Genomic DNA, 20,168 nt, shown 5'->3' with positions numbered 1-20,168 from the left:
ACTGGAGCTAAAAAAAAAAAAATTGAGTTAACATTCCACTAGTCACTAAAAATAAACCAGATACAAGCTGTTTACCTTGTGCTTTTGTGTGTATACACACAGTACACACATTTAGTCTTACTTTTCATATTTTGCTGAACTTTTACTAATAACTTGAGCATTTACAGTACTTCACAGAAAAGATTTAAATACATTACTTTTCAAAGAAATACTCTTCTATATGACTCACATATCGGCAACCAGAGCTGGAAAATTCAGTCTTAAAGGAACATCTAATATATGTAATTCTTGAAAATTCCTTGCCTCTTATAGCATTAACATCTTAATTACTAATGCAGAGTGCAACTTACAGCCCCAATTCTGCAATTTGAGATGCACGGATGGACCCTATTGTTATTTTTTTAATACAGTATCTCCATTGAGCAGCACTTAAAAGCCTCAGTCAGGAACTGCTAGTCACCGTGTAAACATGAAATTAAAGACACTACCTTAGAGCTTACAATCTATAATGCAACTCACTTCACACTGTAGAATTAGAGCCTAAATTACTTTTGGCCATTTGTACTCAGGTTAGATATTGAAACTCTACTTGTCAGTTTCACTTGCACTGCTATTGGAGAGGTTTCCAAAATTGAAAGGATAAATTTAAATTACGGTAATCACCCAGTCTTTGGAAAGGGTTTGAGCACACTTTAAAAAAAACATTTTAGGAAGACGGATGATGTACAATGTAGGCTAAAATTTTCAGAATTATGCACCTAGAGTTTGGTTCCCAGATTTGAAAACTTTCACCATAAAGCTTTATTACTTCATTACATGGCATCTCAATTTTATTTTCAAGCAGAAACCTACAACTGTTTGGCCATTTATATGCATTGCAATGTCTGGATCTGAAGCAACTGCAGTTGTAATAGAACTAACACTGTCATAATGTCTTTGTCCCTCAATCGTTGTCAGCTAGGAGATATGACAGGAGATTGCAAAATCCTCCATGATACAAGGATAGACAGCACAATGCTGGTAAATCTGTGCAAAACCACAAGGGCTTATTTTTCACATCCAACATTAAAATAAATATTTGTTAAAATTTTTTAGTATTAGTGACATTTCATGCTAGATCAAATCTGTAATTTCTGCTAAGGAACATGGCTTTTCACAGCAAATGTGATGAAATTTCAATTTCTGGACAAAATAATCCTGAAATTCTACTGAGGGAAATTCACCATTTTCAAGGAGAAAAATGACAGTTTTTACCCTTGTAAAAATAGCTTTTATTTCCATTAAGCAATGTGAAGAGAGAGTAACAATAAGTGACAGTGGTATTTTGCTGTTATTGTCCAATTGTAAAAATATGTACATACTCCACTGGTCGGGGTGTGTAATATGTCCCCAATCCACAAAGGATGGGAGTCTGTTACAGTTTATGTGCACAGCCTGTCTCTTTAGCTCCAGTGTAGGGACTCATGCTTCTATTTCTGGGAAGTACTCAATTCAATCCCTGGTGTGTTGGCCAGAATGGCAGTTAAGAGTTAACCATGTTCTTCTTGATGACTTGATTAGGACAGGAGTGGGTTCTGTTTTTGCCTTTTTAGTTTTAGAATACATGGCTACTAATTAAGGTTTTATATTACTTGGTGCCATAATCTGTAGACTAGAAAGACTAGATTATGTAGGTATATGAATTTCGGAGACCTTTAGAAATTCTGTGCCAAATTTGGATGTAGCATTCGGCACATCTTTCAACCTGCTTAACCTAGTGGTTCCTAACTGTGCTCTTTGATGGTACATGTACTTCTGACTCTTGTTTCCAGCTCCTAAACTGCGTTAGGCAGTTCTTCTTTTAATATTACTTTTCTCTGTAAGCAATTGTTATAATTGCCACATGATGGCATCAATTACAAATGGAGGGAGAGCTAGTCCACAGGATTGGGAATGGGCAGGAAGTGTCCATGCGACAATCTCACCTCAGAACTGCAGTCCACACTGTGAAAATAGTTGACAACTCCCAACTTAACCAAATCAAAGGCAACTTTTCGGTTTAGTTTCTACATCTTGTACCATTTTAATTGGTTGGACGTTGACAATCTCTCCTTTGGTTAATAATTAATTCATTTTCATTAGTTCTACACAGATTTCTAGGATCGTAGGCGCTGACTCCATGGAAGGTGGAAAATGGTGGATGCTGAATTACCCCCAGAAGCCCCCCATCAGCCCCCCTTTTCTCCCCTAGTGTCTTCCCCTACTGGTGGGCCCCACCGATCAGCGCTTCCCCCCCCACCCGTGCTGTTGCGTCTCGGTGCCTCTCAAGCGGGCATGAACAAAGCTCTTCAGTCAATTTGATTGGCAGCTAAGTCCTTTATTTCTCTCCAGCATATTTCATTTATACAATTAATGCAGGCAATCAAGCAATTGCTAATTGGTTAATAAGGTGCAGACAGGCACAGCTGTAACTTCATTGGCTATTTAACATCCTGGCCAACCCTCTAATTCATTATCCTGTTATTGCCTCCCAGCAGATAAGAACTAGCTTCATCCTTGAAACTTGCATGTCAGTTTCTCACACTCTTATGCAAAACAATCCAACACCGTTCCTCCCACCCGCCACGATCAGCTGTTTTGCAGCATGCAGGAGACTCTGGGAGGGAGGAGCGAGGACACAGCGTGCTTGGGGGAGGGGCGGAATGGGGCGGGGAAGAGGCTGGGGCAGGGAAGGGGCAGGAAGAGGTGGGGTGGGATTTTGGGGGTAAGGGTGGAGTACGGGCAGGGCTTGGGGCAGAGCCGGGGGGTCAAGCATCCCCAGCACATTGGAAAGTCGGCACCTGTGTCTATGATGCCATAGCATTTGGAAATGTATAAGGGATTCTGAGTTACCTATGGGAAAATGTGAGATACTGAATACACAGAACAGTTTGGACCCAGTTCACTGTTGACCTGTCCCTTGCCATACACACCAATGGAGAGTGAGCGGAAAACAAATCCAATTCAGAATGAGTTCATTTAACGCTCACTTTGCATTGGAGTAGATGACTGGACAGGGCAATAGTGAATGGTGCTCTTTACTCTTAACACTAGAGCCAAGCAAATAATTCACATTATGTTGTATTATGAATGCTGCTGCCTCATTTACTTTGCAAAATTTCTGCTAACAGATCATGCTTGTCTTTAAATGTACTATGCAGTGTTGTTGTAGCTGCGTTGGTCCCAGGATATTAGAGAGACGGGGAGGTGAGATAATGTCTTTTATTAGACCAACATCTGTTGGTGAGAAAGACTAGCTTTCGAGCTTACATGGAGCTCTTCTTCACATCTGGGAAACTAACTCAGGCTACAGCTACATTAGAGAGTTTACAGCGACGGAGCCAGAGGTGAGCTGGAGCCAGTTTGCGGGAACTGGTTGTTAAATTTAGAAGCTCTTTTAGAACCGGTTGTCCAACTGGTTCTAAAAGAGCTTTTAAATTTAAAGTGGCGCCTTAGGCGCTGACTCCATGAGTACTCCAGCAGCTCCCCAGCCCCAGCTCACCTCCGCTCCACCGCCGCCGCCTCCTCCTCCCCTGAACGCTCCGCCCCGCTTCTCCTCCCCCCCTTCCGCTTCCCGCAAATCAGCTGTTTGCGCGGGAAGCCTGAGAGGGCTGAGAAGCAAGCGGTGGCTTCGCGCTCAGGCCCAGGGAGGCGGAGATGGAGTGGAGGTGAGCTGGAGGGGGGGCGCGAGGAGGGCCGCCCACGCCACAGCAGGTAACCCCCTGCTCCCCCCTAGCTACGCTACCCCACCCCTAGGAGCCAGAGGGACCTGCCGGATGCTTCCCGGGAGCCACCTCAGGTAAGCACCGCCGGGACTTTGACTCTTCACCTTGCCCCCCGGCAGGTCCCTCTGGCTCTTAGGGGTGGGGCGGGCACCCACTATGGTGGCCCACAAGACCCTCCTGCCCAGCCCCTGAGCTCCCAGCCAGGGAGGCTAGTCCCCGGTTGTTCCCCCTCCCCCGCAGCTTCAGCTCGCCCCGCTGCTGGTGCATGCTCTGGGCAGGGGGCTGCGAGCTTGGCCTGACCCGGTGCTCCAGGCGCTATGCGGCGGTGGCATGGCCCGGCTCCAGCCAAGCGACGCGGCTGTAGCACTGCCAGCCACCTCCAGGCAGCGCAGTAAGGGGGCAGGGAACAGGGAGGGGGTGTTGGATAGAGGGCAGGGGAGTTCAGAGGGTGGGAGGGATGGATAGGGGTCGGGGCAGTCAGAGGGCAGGGAACGGGGGGTTGAATGGGGGCAAGAGTCCCGGGGGGGGCAGTCAGGAAGGAGAGGGGGTTGGATGAGGCAGAGGGAGGCAGTCAGGGGACAGGGAGCAGGGGTGACTGGATGCGGCAGGGGTCCCGGAGGGCCATCAGGAATGAGGTGGCGGGGGGCAGTCAGGGGACAGGGAAGTGGGGTGGATGGGGCAAGAGTCCCGGGGGGCAGGGGTGGGCCACGACCCCCTCGTGGGGTGAGGAGGGAACCGGTTGTTAAGACTTTGGCAGCTCGTCACTGGCGGAGCTGCAATGATGCAGCTGTGCCGCTGCCTGTAAGCTCTCTAATCTAAGTACTCTAAGCTGATGGGAGAGCTGTCCCATCGGCTTAATTACTTCAGCCCTGCAAGCAGCGGTAGCTATGTTGGCAGGAGAAACTCTTCCGCCAGCATAGCACTGTCCACACTGGCCCTTAGAATGGTGTAATTTACGTTGCTCAGGGGGGTGGCTTTTTCACACTCCGTAGCAATATAACCCCTCCTCCCCCCAGCTGCTTTCCCCCACCCAACCTACCTTTCCTCCCCTATGACTGGAAGGGTGTTAACGGGCCACTTCATCTTGAATGGTCCCTTGAAATGTGTTAACTACTTATGCCTAACAATCTGTTCCACCTTGGGTTTAGCAATGACACAAAAAAAGGCCATGTCTACGCTACAGACCTCACAGCGGCACGGAACTGCTGCAGCTGTGCCACTGTAAGATCTCTCGTGTAGCCGTTCTATGCTGGCGGGAGAGCTCTCTCCCGCTGGCATCATTAAGACACCCTCAACGAATGGCAGTGGCTATGTGGGCAGGAGAGCATCTTCAACTGACATAGCACTCTCCACACCGGCAATCTTGTTTGAGAAACTTGTTTCATACCCTGACCGACAAAAGTTTTACAGACAAAAGTGCTAGCGTAGAGAAAGCCTGACTGTGGTATAACTTATGTCACTTATGAGCCACATACACCCTCCCAAGCAAGGCAAGTTACACTGCTCTATGCCAATGGGAGAGGGCTTTCCCATCGACGTAATTAAACCACTCCCAACAAGCAACGGAGGCTATGTTGCTGGGAGAATGTCTCCCACTGACATAGTGCTGTCCACACGGTGCTTCTCTCAGCGCAACTTTTGTTCCTCAGAGAGATTTTTTTTCACACCCCTGAGCGACATAAGTTATACTGACAAAAATGCTAGTTTAGACATAAACTTAGTATAGACACTTACAGAATGAGGTCAGTGTAAGCTGCCTTACATCGACCTAATGATAGAGTAGACCAGTTTTTTTACCCACGAAAGCTTATGCCCAAATAAATCTGTTAGTCTTTAAGGTGCCACTAGACTCCTTGTTGTTTCTGTGGATAAAGACTAACATGGCTACCCCCCCGATACATAGACAAAGTTACACATGGGCCTAAGTGTTTGCAGGATCAGGGCCATAGTGACTGTAAAGTGATTTGAAGGTCAAAATTGTTTTTTAAATTTTGTTTCTAGTAAAAGTTACTTTGCATTGCTAGTACCACTTTTTTCATACATGTGCAATTGTCTATTTTAATGTCCTCACCAACTTTCAAAGCCCTTGGTCCAAAAGACATATTCTCTGCAAACAACTTAAAACATTTTTCAGTTTTAGAACTACTAAGCTTTGCACCTGGCTTTAAAAAGACAAACTATTTACTATATGGTGGGCAAAAAGCGAGGAAAAATATGGGGGAGGTTGTAAGGAATTTGCAAACAAGTTTCAGCTCAGAGTAAATGTTTACAGACAGAAATAAATATGTGATTTGCCTGAGGAACTTTGTTCCATTTCCATGTTTCATCACAAATCTAAGGGGGTCACTTTCACATCCTCCTGCAAAATGCACGTGCGTGAGAATCGCTAAAGGAAATGACTGCCTCATTTGCAAAAACAAAAACAAAACAACCAGCCACTGACCCTTCCTTGTCCTTTCCTTTGATCGGTAACTAGAAACCTCCCGGGGGAGAAAAGAAACCCTGGTGATGATCGCTGCCAAGGTGAAGGAAGAGGCGCCCGGGCAACTCCCAGTCTAACTGCTTCTTGCAGGCAACACCGCGTGGGCGGTCTGCAGAGCTGCGTTGCTAGAGGAACAAAGAGATCGACAACTGCCTCCCCTTGACGTCCCCAGCCCAGGAGGTTATAAAGAAGTGGCGGGTAGGGGAAGTAGCTTGGAGGGGTTCTCTCTGTGGGAGCACGCCGGGGCCCCTGCGTGCAGGGCACTAGAGATTGTCAGGGGTCTGGAGGTGAGGCACTAGAAGCAAAGCAAGCTTGCAGCACAGCTGGAAGACACAGCAGGCTCTGCACTGAAGGAGCCTTTTGAAAAGCTCAGTCAGGAGCCGGAGAGAAGGCTGGCTCAGGATGAATGAGCTGAAGCTCGCTGTGCTGGGCAGTAGAGGAGCCGGCAAGTCTGGTAAACCTGCAAGTTAACTTTTTGGCCGGGGGCGGGGGGGATTTAACAACTGGGATTTACATGTTACTCGGGTCCCTCCCAAGGGTGGTTGCGTCTCGAGCAACTTGACTTTTTTAATAATCCACTGATCATGCGAATCAATGGCCAGCGGTTTTCTGCACCGAGACAAAGTAGGAAACAGCTGCACTGTTTAAAGATTTGTCCATTCCAGCTGCACACTGGCTCTTCCATTGTGCTACTACTAGGAGCCCCGGATCTTCACGTCCTCCTCCCACCCCCAATACTTTTGCATTATTGATCACTCAACTATTCGTTCTCAAAACTCAGTTTGCAACACTCGCCCTTGGCAATCATTTGGAGCGGTGTGTAGCCGGGGAGAGAACAAGACTGAATTTTAAATGTTGAGGATTTTGGCTCACCAAGTAAGATCAAAAGTTGTATAAAGTTAACCGTCACTGAACCAGGCATGTGCTCAGCTGGAGTTTGTTTTGTATTGCAGCCCTAACAGTGAGATTCCTAACCAGGCGTTTCATTGGAGAATATGCTTCTAATTCTGGTAAGTTCCCATTCGCAACTTTGCGTTTTGTTTTAGGCATTCTATAAATCATACCTCTAACGAGCACTAAAGCCATATAAATATGAAATGTCAATACATACCTGAATTTTCTTTTTAAATTCTCAGTTCTGTTTAGAAGTGTTTCCTAACATCTAATAGAAGTAATTCTTTTTAGGTTATATATGTTCACTGAAATGATTTTCCAAGGAAAATAGTGGATGATGAGCTATTTGATCCCGGAGAAGTAGGTTTATTATAGTTTCAGGAAGTATCTTTAAAATGGAAACTGAATAATCTTTTAAAATAGTGATTTAATTTTAGTTTGTTACTTTGAGTTGCTGATGAAAATATAAAATATGAATAGAAACATAAAACTCATGTAGAAAGCAGATGTATAAAAATGAACATGCTGTGCTAAGTAAAGTACTAATCAGAAATAAAAAGGGAAAAGAGTTAAAGAAACTTGACTAGATCAAACACAAAAAGGCTGGTAAACTCTGTACACCGTAAAGTGGAGAGAAGACAATTAAAGAAGAGAGTGAAGAAATAGAAAAAGTAATGTTTTTATCTTCTCTACAAATGACCTTGTTCCAAGAGGCATTTTTCAGGAAAAGGCAAAATTTGGCCTTAAGAGACTTGCATTTTCCATAGATAAGCTATGAAAGAGAGTGCAGCAAGAGGGAGATTTCCAGAGGCACAAAGGGCAGTTACCCACCCCAATCCCATTCCCTTTTCATTATTTGTATTGCAGTAGTGCTTAAGAACCCCAGTCATGGACCAGTGCTCTTTTGTGCTAGGTGCTGTACATACAGAACAAAAAGTCTATGCCACAAAGGACTGACAATCCAAATCTAATCTTTGGAAAGGAGTTGGGTGCATAATTGCCCTTTGTGCCTCTGAGAATCTCCTAAATCAGCTGGACTCAACAGGACAGGGGAATTAGCCAGTACTGCGAGTTTCTCCAAACCAAAAAAGACCCTGTTGTTTTTCAAGGGAAATTTTAAACAAACCCATTTATTTGTAAAGAGAAGCATGGGCTGTACAAACACTGTTTGAAAATACTTTTTGCCCTGTTTCTACAAGTAGCAGGTGAATAAAATAAAAAGCAACCCACAAAGCAGCCCAGAACATTTTGTAGTGGAATCAGAGAGAGATTGGATTTCAAAAGTTTTATGTTCTTACTTAATTATGGACACCACAATGTTTGAGTGTGCTGCAGATTTGATCCTTCTAATTTTCCCATCCCAAATATTCACTTGGGGGTTCTGAAGGAGATAAGGAGATAGATGAGGATAGGCCAGATATTCGTAAGAACTGCAGCTGTACCAGAAGACTAATGTGGTGCTGATTGGGCGTCCAGGAGAATCCTAGGAATGGTGAGATTTATCTGGGCCCCGTCTGCACTAGGAATTTTTTGAAATGTTCCCACCATTGCAAACACCAGTTCAGCTCCCCCAAAGTTAGCAACACTGGCAGCCCTAGACTGTAAATGACCTGCTAGTTGCCAGTACGGTTTGAAATACTGTGCTGATTAGATCTGCTCAGAGCAACATGGTGCTTAGTAATAGTGGAACAAGATGTTGCCACTATTCTAGCAACCGATGGAGATTTTCAAAATATTTCCCTAATGTAGACTATGCCCCAGATTTTAAAAGGCATTTGGGTTTTGCTGTGGTCAGCATTGCAAGACCTAACTGAGGGCTTGGCTACACTGGAGAGTTGCAGCGCTGGTGGAGGCTTTACAGCGCTGCAACTTAGTAACTGTCCACACCTGCAAGGCACATCCAGCGCTGCAACTCCCTGCCTGCAGCGCTGGCTGTACACCTGGTCTGCTTGGGGTATAACGAGTGCAGCGCTGGTGATGCAGCGCTGCTCGTCAAGTGTGGCCACACACCAGCGCTGTTATTGGCCTCCAGGGTATTAGGAGATATCCCAGAATGCTTTTAACTAAATTACTCTTTGTTTTGCTATGATGCCTCTCTTTGTTTTGTTGTGAACTCGGGGCTCTGGGAGCTGCTTATCTAAAAAACAAACAGCTCCTGTTTGCTGTGATCAATCTGTAACTGACTGTGAACAATCAATTGAGATAACCCACTACCTTGCTGTGAATGAGGCAGGCAGGGGGATGAATATTTGCTTGAGGAGAGAAACAGCGGGCGGGTGGGGGGAGAAAGGGAGTCCGTTGGAGCAGCTGCTTATCTGGTCTGCAGGCTATTTGCAGTTAAGAGTGAATGAGGGGGTCAAGGAAATGTTCAGCTCCCTGCCTTGCAAAATCTGACACACAGTGTCGGCTCCAAAAATCCACTCTTTCTCTCTCCTCCGCTCCCTGTCACACTCCACCCCACCCCCCTCTTTTGAAAAGCACGTTGCTGCCACTTGAATGCTGGGATAGCTGCCCATAATGCACCACTCTCAACAGCGCTGCAAATGCTGCAAATGTGGCCACACTGCAGCGCTGGTAGCTGTGAGTGTGGCCACACACCAGCGCTTTCCCTACACAGCTGTACGAAGACAGCTGTAACTCCCAACGCTGTACAGCTGTAAGTGTAGCCATACCCTGATTTAGGAGTCTAAGAGATTTAGGCACTTAGTAGTCTAAATCCCATCACTTGGATTTTGTCTCCTAAGTGCCTAAATCCCTTTTGAAAATGAGATTTAGGTCCACATTTTTAAAGGTATTTAGGAATTGTGCTCAGCATTGCAATGTCTGAGTCTCATTTTTTAAAAGGGATTTAGGCATTTTGGCTTCTAAGTGCCTGAATCATTTCTGAAAAATCAGGCTGAAGCTCCCAAATCAGTTAGGCATTGCGATGCTGAGTGCAGCAATGCCTAAGTAATTTTAAAAATCTGGGTGTATGTCTCAGATCCTAAGAATACAGTTTAAGGACTCGATCCTGCAAACACTACCGAGGGAAATGCTTGCTACTGTGAGGTTTCCCATTTGAGTACTAGAATGCTTCATTGTAATTAAGTGTTACTCCTGGTACCAGCTTTTTCAGGATCAGCACCTAAGTTCAGGCTTGTATAATACCAGCATAATTATAACTTGATAAGATCAAACCAGCACTGCTTATGTGAGGAAAACTCATACCCATCTAACCTATTGAAAAAAATTAATAAAGTGTGTTACCCTTATGGTTCTATTTTACCTGGAGGAAAAAACTTTGCATAAGGCTTTGCATACATGTTGAACATGCATCATAGAATAAGTGGGCCATCAGAACTTAACTGATTCCAAGTTTACATTCCCTCTACCCTAAAATCATAGCCAGCTCCTGCTCCCATCACTTCTCAATATACAGGTTGCTATCATGTCCTAGCTACCCTAAAACTTTCATAATATTTGTAAAGTGATTTTTGGGAAATTACTCAGTATCATAAATGCATGAGCATTTACCTATGCATTTTGTTCTGCCGTCTCAAATGGCCAGCACTATGTTCTAACAGTGTTCTCTCACATGTTGGCACTTATTGGGGCATCACAGTGGAATAGGACCTGGCCAGCCATGAGCTTAGGGATACAGTTAAGCACTGCACAATTCACTATGGGCATATCTGAGGGATGGGTTCACTTTCCAGTAACACATCAGGCTCTGCCAGAGGACTGCTATCAGACTTGATGAACCAAGGGCTAATTATCTACAGCAAATCTTATTTTTCTCCATTGGCAATATAGCGATTAAAGCCTGTTTTTTTTCCCCTCCACTTGTTAACTCTGATATTGATTTTAATGCTATGTGTCTTGTAGAGTGCATCTACACTAAACATTTGTGTCTGGATGGGAGGCAAATGAACTTGGAAATTTATGACCCTTGTTCACAGGTAAGCGCAACTTATAAAAGATGAGCACAGCAAGGCTGTACCCAAAGGTCCTTCGAAGAGTGAGGTGGCAGGAAGGCGAGAGGAGAAAAGCTAACTCTCACTTTGCACTTTTTAGCAACTGACATGGAATATTGAAATTCCTGTAGCTATAACATGTAGCTGTCAGGACTCTCTCTGTACTGAGCATTTTCCAACTTTATAGAATGAGTTCTTCATTGGACAACTATCTGGTCAAGGCTTTTCCATTTTTAAAGCTACTAATGACAACCAAATGTAACTTTGTACAGTAAAATTACATGCATCTTTTAATTCATAGGAGGGGCAAAAAGGTTGCAGTCACTATTTGTATAGTTTTCCCAAATATCCTTTTAAATGGTTACTTTAAAAACATCTAACTAAATTTCATTTACCTGTGGCAGTGGCCAAATAGACAGACCTGGAAACTGAAGTCCTGTATTCCCAGAATAGATCTAATGATAGTGACAATACAGACTTCCCCATGTTAACAACTGGGCTTAATTCTGACCTGAATAAAACACTTAAGGGAGATCAGCCTTCATGGTCATTCAATTCCTTCCTTCTCTGCTAAAAGAGTTAAAGATACTATAGTAATGGATGTGTCATAAAAACATAGACCGATAAGCCAGCTCATTCACCACTATTACCCACCCAAAACAGACCTGCCATATCTGCTGAACACTATGGTACTAGGCCCTGCAAAGAGCCATCATCCACGTGGCCAAAGGATCTATGGCTGGAGAATAGAAATGAAGGAGCAGGCCAGATGAACCTGCATCATCCCCTCTCCTCAAACCCTGGAGAGGATCTCAATGAATGTTAATGATGCTTGACATTAACGTTCCTGCTGCTGCCTTTTTCTGCGTTATGGACTTCCCTCCCCATTAGTGGGAACTGGGGCAGTGGCATCCAGGGTGGGCCTTGGCAGCTTGACTCAGCTGGAACCATGTTGCCCAGGAGATGGAGCAGGGTAGCCCGCCATTAGGGAGTAGGCACAGGACCTCTGAGCAGATAGCTCTGGCCCTCTGCAGCTCCCTGGATCTGGGTTCAGAATGATCTAGGGAAATTCCTTGAGGGGACCCTTTGGAGTTCTCTCCTCCACTCTCAGACTCCCTCGTGCATCAAGCTTAGTGGTATTTTTTGTGATAGAGGCACCTACCCACCCTGAACAGAACAGACCAACTCAGTCCCACAGGCATCTCTCAGAGAAGAACCATTTTTGGTCATTGCAAATCTGAGCTGTACTTGAACCCTAACGTAGACCTTGTTAGGAGAGGAAACTTACCAAAAAATTCCCCACAGTTCAGTGGAACTAGGGGCATACAATAGTAGGGGCAAATTTCCTGCAGCCAGAACCCCTTCATCCCCATTTCAATTAGACTTGTATTTCAACTGGTTTATCTAAAATGATGGCGGAGGACACTGAAGCCCTGCCTACATTGTGGCTCTCACCAATTTCAACAATGATTCTTTTGAACTAATTGGTCTTTTTAGTTAAATTTTCCAGTGCAGACAGCTCTGAATATGAAAGGCTCTATTCCATATCTAAGCTGCCCAGTCTCCCTTAAATGATTTGTTTTAGTCGCAAAGTACACAGATCAGCACACGTTGCAACAAATTGAAATCAAGACAGTAACAAATTTGGCATTTCGATTGCAGACTTTCTGGGCAGGGAACTTGTCATACTAGGTTTGTATAGCACAGCACTCATTTTTAAAATATATAATATAACCAGCTACCAAATACCCTGAATATAAACAAAAAATCTGTGCTACTTCCATTGAATTGCAAGCTGTCACAAACAGCATTTGGTGTTATGATGGAGTAGCGTAGAAGCATGCTGAGGCATTTGGGAGAAGAGGGCTAGTTAGAAACCACCAATAAGCTATAATCTACAGTCTCTTTTTCATGGGCTTAAACATCTTTAAAACATAAAAATAATGGAAACAGTTATGCTCTCTTCTTTTCCCCCTTTGACATTAACTATTACCTATACTGATGTTATCCTTCTGTACAGTTCTTTCAGCAGTTTTCAAGGTGCCTTCAGGTCTTGACCAAGAAGACTAATCGCTTTGTCTTAACTTTCTCCAGTGCCTCATTACTGATTTCAGAATATAGTCAAAAAACCTTATTTATTTTATTAAAAACTGTCCGGACTTGCTCTCAACTATTATAAACCTCTTAACTCTCTTCTCCCCTCCAGCTCATCTGCCACCATCTGCTTTTGCACAGTTTTTCACCTGTTGATTTGTCAGCCATCTTCAATGCCTTTTTATTTTTAATTGGCCTCATCCTTTTTCCATCTAGGCTTTCAAAGTAAATATGAAACCCTATCTTTCATCCCTTCTTCTCCCTCTACTTTCACTTTCACTATCCTTTTCTAACGTCTCATCACTCATATTAACAAACTGCATCCACCAAAATGTGGTTCCAGCTGAGTCAAGTCTGTGTGGTGACTTCATGTCCTGCTGAAGGGCTTACATACGCTCCAAGTCTTTTCATGTATTGGGGGGAAAAGTTGAACGGATAGGGTAAATGATTGACTAAAATAACTTCCTAGTGAAGGAACAGATAAACACACAGAGCTGTTTTTGTATAGGAATTGGGTGGGAATAATAAACAACAAATAAAGTCAGCAAACTCCCCATATTCATTTTAGTAGGATCAAGAGTGGCAAAATCATATTCTAGACTCATAGAAGATTAGGGTTGGAAGAGACCTCAGGAGGTCATCTAGTCCAATCCCCTGCTCAAAGCAGGACCAACACAAACTAAATCATCCCAGCCAAGGCTTTGTCAAGCCGGGCCTTAAAAACCTCTAAGGATGGAGATTCCACCACCTCCGTAGGTAACTCATTCCAGTGCTTCACCACCCTCCTAGTGAAATAGTGTTTCCTAATATCCAACCTAGACCTCCCACACTGCAACTTGAGACCGTTTCTTCTTGTTCTGTCATCTGCCACCACGGAGAACAGCCAAGCTCCATCCTCTTTGGACCCCCCTGCCCTCAGGTAGTTGAAGGTGCTATCAAATCCCCCCACCCCCACAAACACACTCTTCTCTTCTACAGACTAAACAAGCCCAGTTCCATCAGCTTCTCCTCATAAATCATGTGCCCCAGTCCCCTAATCATTTTCGTTGCCCTTTGCTGGACTCTCCAATTTATCACATCCTTTCTGTAGTGAGGGGCCCAAAACTGGACTCAGTACTCCAGATGTGGCCTCACCAGTGACGAATAGAGGGGAATAATCACTTTCCTCAATCTGCTGGCAGTGCTCCTACTAATGCAGCCCAATATGCCATTAGCCTTCTTGGCAATAAGGGCACACTGTTGACTCATATCCAGCTTCTCATCCACTGTAATCCCGAGGTCTTTTACTGCAGAACTGCTGCTTAGCCAGTCAGTCCCCAGCCTGTAACAGTGCATGGGATTCTTCCATGCTAAGTGCAGGACCCTACACTTGTCCTTGTTGAACCTAATCAGATTTCTTTAGGCCCAATCCTCCAATTTGTCTCGGTCACTCTGGACCCTATCCCTACCCTCCAGTGTAACTACCTCGCCCCCCCCAGTTTAATGTCATCTGCAAACTTGCTGAGGGTGCAATCCATCCCATCATCCATTTATATAAAAGGGTTAAACAAATACTGATGGCCACAATTGTGTGCTCAGTTACCCTGGCGTAAATTCAGAGGGTCTCCATTGCAATCAAGGGAGCAGAGTTTGATTGTAAGATTTAATTTAACTTTACTGATAATTAAGGCCTATCTAGGGCAGTTTAAAGTTCTGAAACACTGTTTATACATTCATTATAACAATCATCTGCAATGATAGTTATTTATTTGTAGCTCTTTGGAGTACCAGTTTCAGATCAGGGCCCCATTGTGCTGTGCACTGTACAAACATGTACATTTCTTTACATTCTTAGTTAGAAAGAAAATATTGCACAGTGACAACAGTAATGGATTCTTTCTATTGTTGTATGCATTTCATTGCCTTCAGCCACGACAGGGGAAGCTGTCCCTCACTGATGAACTCCACTGGGCTGACGGATTTGTCATTGTGTATGACATCAGCGATAGAGCTTCCTTTGCCTTTGCAAAGGCATTGCTATACAGGATACGAGATTCCCACCTGACAGCTTGCAAAAGGTAAGTTGTATTATAAATATTACATTTCTTTCGATCTAAGGTACGAAAAGAGATGAGTCTGTGAGCGCTAGGCACCCTAACAGCCACTAAAATAACACTCCGCACAGCAATAGCAACCAGCAACATAACAAAAGTAGTAATATACTAGCTGGTAAATTCAGCAGCAAAATATAACCCATTCCACCCAAAACCCAATATACTTTAGGCTTTTTCATTCTTGTTTCACATGTAAATCATACTGTCATGCTAGGTGATATAAGACTAACTACTCCGATCAAGATTAGCCAACGTGCAGATTAAAAAGCTGGTAGTTAGCCTATGCTACATCTCCCCTCCCCCACTATTGCTGTCACCAGTGGAACTACATCAATGGGAAGTTTGAAGAAAATACTAGTGTAGATACAATCAGGGAGGATTTGGGACCAAGAATTTCTGCTAAACTCTGTCCTGGGCAGTGACATCAACTCCCTTTATGTCCTTGGGCAAATAATTTAAATTAGCTCAGATGTGAGTGGCACAAATTAATTAGTGAACTAGTTAAATGTGTAAAAAGTGAGTGCTAAGTATCGGTATTCACAACAATTGACCTAGGAATGCATAACCTGCTGAGGCTTTTGCCTAAATAAAACATGACCTAAGAATAAAATCTTAAATTGGGAAATCGTTTAAATTATATTTTCAACCCCTTTCACCATATACTGTCTCAGCCTTAATCCCTTGGTGTGTATATTTTTCACTGTTTTTAATATTTAAGTGAAAAAATGTACTGGCAACAATTTTTTTAGCCTTAATAAAACATAACTAAAATGAGGTTAAGTCATTTGCCTCACAGATGTGTTAGGAGGCTTTCTAGCAAACTGAGATCCTAAATAGCGTTCAATGGTATAAATTAATATAATATAAACATTTTTTGTCAGTTTTCTCTGGATATGCAGCATACAAGAGCAGGTACCCTGTAGCATTTGAATAAGGCTTTTTGTCTAATCAAAAACTTTTTGATTTCAGAGTGGTAGAGTCAGCTGTATTCTTAGTTGGTAACAAGCAGGATCTATGCCATATGAGAGAAGTAGGCTGGGATGAAGGACAAAAGCTGGCAATGGATAACAAATGCCAGTTCTGTGAACTGTCTGCAGCCGAACATTGTCAGGAAGTGATGACCATGTTCACAAAAGTCCTAAGAACCATCATCACAAACTTCAAAGTGAAGGAAAAGAGACGACCCAGTGGTTCAAAGTCAATGGCCAAACTAATCAACAACATGTTTGGGAAGAGGAGGAAGTCTGTGTAGTGGATGTCCTGGCCCATGGAAACCATTGAACAATGATACACTGAAATATTGCAACAGTGGGCCATATGCAATGCTTGGACTCAGCAAATGAGTACATGTGTTTAAAAGGTCTCCATTTGAAGGGATGATATGTCACTACAAACCAAAGATGATTGGCGGTATGGGCCAATAGACAGAGTACTGCACTGGGATTCAGAAGACCTGGGTTCTATTTACAGCACTACCCTGGACCGTGGCAAGTTTCTTCATCTATCTGAGCCTCTGTTTCCCCTCTCAACCTGTGTCTTGTCTATTTAGAGTGTAAGCTCTTAAAAGGACTGTCTTTTACTACCTTGTAGAGTGCCTACCAACAATGGGGCCTTAATCTTGGTTGTAGATTCTAGGTATTACTGTAATATTAATAATTTTTTTCCAATGAACTCAGCCTCTCTGTGTCTTGCTGAACAATAGCCCAACTTCAGAATTCCAAGATTTATCTGTAACAGCAATTGCACTAATTGAAACCAGGATTGGTACTTTGTGATGTTGCACTTGTAAGTAAATGAGTGGAGGATAATTAATGCCTGACTTTCAGGGCTTTCTTCCCCTGAAAAGCTGCCAAGAGTAGGGAATCAGATAAATGAGGTCATCAGCTGTCTCCCATTTCGGTATTCCTGCTGGAGCTTGATGGGAGGAAGTATGGTCCAGTGGATAGGAAACTGGAATGGGAGTTAAGAGCCTTGGGCTCACTTTGGCTCTGCCATTGACTTGCTGTGTGACCTTGGACAAGGTCTTTTTGGGTGAAATTTACTCCTATGCATCAATTTTATCTTCCCTGGCCACCTGGGTATTTGAATCCATGATTTCACACTTCAGAGGTGGAAGCCAATCCCTTACACCATCTTTCACTCCTATGTAGCTGGCCAGTACAGCCAATGTACTACTGAAATCCAACTTAAGAACTCAGGCCAAGATTGTCAAAAGTATTTAGGCACCTAACTCCCATGGATCTCTGCCCTTAATTTGGTCCTCTGCATAGGGGTGATTTTCACCCTCCATGCCTCAGTTTTCTTATCAGCAATATGGGTATAATGATTTTTTATGTAGTCTATTTTATTTAGGAGTAGGATCTGAAAAGCCCCTAAGTAAGGAGCACAAGTCTGACTGGGTTTCAGAGTCAGACTTTCAATGGACTTGTGGTCCTAACTGCCATGCTCATTTTAAAACTTATATTCATCACCATGGTAATGAAATGCCTTTGTAAAGCACTTTGATTTGTATAGATGGTGCTATAGAAGTGTCTTATTATTTTTTCCCCACACAGGTGCTGAACATTAGGCACAGGAGTCTAAATATTTAAGCAACAGAAAATCAGGCTCCTTACTGCATACTTAGGCACTCATGTCTGAATGTTTCTGCTTGTACAAAAATTATGAAAGGAAAGGTAAGTGGTCTGAAGATGACTGACTTTCTCCCATACTGGTTCCAACTAGGGTGACCAGATATCCCAATTTTATAGGTACAGTCCCAATTTTTGGGTCTTTTTCAGATTTGCTGTCTGATCACCTTAGTTCCAACAGACCCTAAGGGTACGTCTACCAACCTCCCAGCACAAGTAGACAGACTTGCATTAGTGGGCTTGAACTTCTGCACTGAAAAGAGGGTGGATGTTGCGGCTTGGGCTGCAGTTAGGGTTCTCAAGCCCACTCAACCCCCTGCAATCAAGCTAAGGGGGCTATCTTGAGTCTCTGCTGGAGCTGCAAATTCATGCTGCTATTAGTTTGAGCAATATGAGCAAGAATCTGTCTACTCAGGCTGGAAGGTTTGCTCCCAGCTGCTGTGTGGCCATACCCAAAGATGCAATTTCCAAAAGAACCCCCAAAAACAAACAAACAAAACCCCCTCAGCATTGTGGCCTAACTCTGGTCCCATTGAAATCAATGAGCAGAGTTAGGGCAATGCTGAGTGCTTTTGATAATTCCATGCAAATAAGTAGAAAGCTGTATCACTTTAACAAAATATAAATAAGTTATTTGTACATGCTAAAAATATACTGTGACTAAAGATCATCACTTGTTGAAAAGATCATCTTATTTCACATAGTTATAGCTTTTAAAATTGCAAATCATGGAATTTATTGCTCAGAATGTTGGCAGGCTCTTCACTATTTTACATCCAAGCAGACTTTACCCTACTGTATCAAGGGTGATTTATATAAGGGGATATATTGGAATCAGAGAGATTGAATTTTAAAGCACTACTGTATTAAATAACACAAACACCACTCCTCCAAACTCTCTTAGTTGGCTGCTTTTTTGTAGTCTGTCAATCTGTTGTGACAAAGTTCCTCTTCTACCTTGGTGGGTCCTGCGCTTATTAGCGGATTTGCTCACCTTACAGATTCACCCTGTGGGTCAGGAAACAGCCCAGAGACCTTCCCCTCTGGTAGAAGCCACAGTCCAGGTCAATTCCTCCTGTGTTTGATCAGGAGTTGGGAGGTTTGGAGAGAACCTGGGCCCGCCCTCTACTCCGGGTTCCAGCCCAGGGCCCTGTGGACTGCAGCTATCTAGAGTGCCTCCTGGTAAAGTTGCACAACAGCTACAACTCCCTGGACTACTTCCGCATGGCCTCCTCCCAACACCTTCTTTGTCCTCACCACCGGACCTTCCTCCTGATGTCTGATAACGCTTGTACTTCTCAGTCCTCCAGCACTATGCCTACTCACACTCACTCTCACTCTCAGCTTCTTGCATGCCTCTTGCTCCCAGTTCCTCACTCTCTCACACATTCTCTCCCCTGGCTCCCTCTGGCCTGACTGGAGTGAGCCCTTTTATAGCATCAGAGGGGCCTTAATTAGAGTCAGGTGCTTAACAGATTGGAGTCAGGTGTTCTCATTAGCCTGGAGCAGCCCCTGCTCTGGTCACTCAGGAAACAGAAAACTGCTTATCCAGTGGCCAGTATATCTCCCTTCTACTACTCTGCTGTTCCCAACTGGCCTGGGTCTATCATACTGCGTACAGCTTGCTAACCAGATTTGAAAACTAACTGTATTGACTGTTATGACATTAAACCAACTTGAATGTTACAAGAGAGAAATGTTTACACTTTTTACAATGGTCTAAGATTTTAAAAAAACCAACTATTCTACTTTATAAATGGAGCCCATGCAGCCTCAAATAGTAAATTCAAATGCTAGGCACTTTAACAAGAGGAGGACTATGATTGTGTTTCATACACACACTGAAGAATCATACATGCATGACACAATGAATTGTAGAGCGCCTAATACTTATTTTATATTCTTAACAAAAAGAGAACATACTTGGTTAAGGTTGCCAGGAGACTAATTACTGTTTATTCATAGAGATATTTTTACAGAACATAAGAAATAAAGGATAGCAGATTCTGAAAATTCCACTTGAGAAGGTTGAGTCACAGCATAAACTGATTGACATCCTACATATATCATCATCTGCCTGCATCCCGCTACCTATTAATGAGGCTCTGCTAGACCCTCCAAAAATAATTTGGCATACTCCAGTGACAATACAACCTACTTCTAAGAGTGCACACAAAAATATTGTTTTCTCTAAGGACTTGGAATTTTTATTTTCTCATCCCTCCCCTGGCTCCCGTTTGGTTGATTCAGTAAACAAATGTGGAAGACAGCTTCACACT

At 43.6% G+C, this 20,168-nt stretch overlaps 1 protein-coding gene across 2 annotated transcripts; it reads left to right on the top strand.

Moving 5' to 3' along the window:
* Nucleotides 1-6,278: 6,278 nt before the first annotated feature.
* Nucleotides 6,279-18,947, top strand: RERGL (RERG like). 2 transcript variants are annotated; one of them, XR_006577534.1, is made up of 6 exons: nucleotides 6,279-6,679; nucleotides 7,179-7,235; nucleotides 10,984-11,057; nucleotides 15,075-15,223; nucleotides 16,229-17,934; nucleotides 18,891-18,931. XR_006577534.1 is itself a non-coding variant. In XM_045008093.1 (5 exons), the coding sequence occupies exons 1-5, from the start codon at nucleotides 6,628-6,630 to the stop codon at nucleotides 16,509-16,511; spliced, it is 615 nt and encodes a 204-aa protein (XP_044864028.1). In that variant the 5' UTR covers nucleotides 6,279-6,627; the 3' UTR covers nucleotides 16,512-18,947. The 2 variants fall into 2 exon arrangements, 1 of the variants encoding a protein (XP_044864028.1); XM_045008093.1 differs by having other exon boundaries at nucleotides 16,229-18,947.
* Nucleotides 18,948-20,168: the final 1,221 nt, after the last annotated feature.

The sequence above is a fragment of the Mauremys mutica genome, chromosome 1 (assembly GCF_020497125.1).
Source record: "Mauremys mutica isolate MM-2020 ecotype Southern chromosome 1, ASM2049712v1, whole genome shotgun sequence".
Classification (NCBI taxonomy): domain Eukaryota; kingdom Metazoa; phylum Chordata; order Testudines; family Geoemydidae; genus Mauremys; species Mauremys mutica.
Note: the sequence above shows the minus strand (reverse complement) of the source record. Positions and strands in the feature narration are given on the sequence as shown.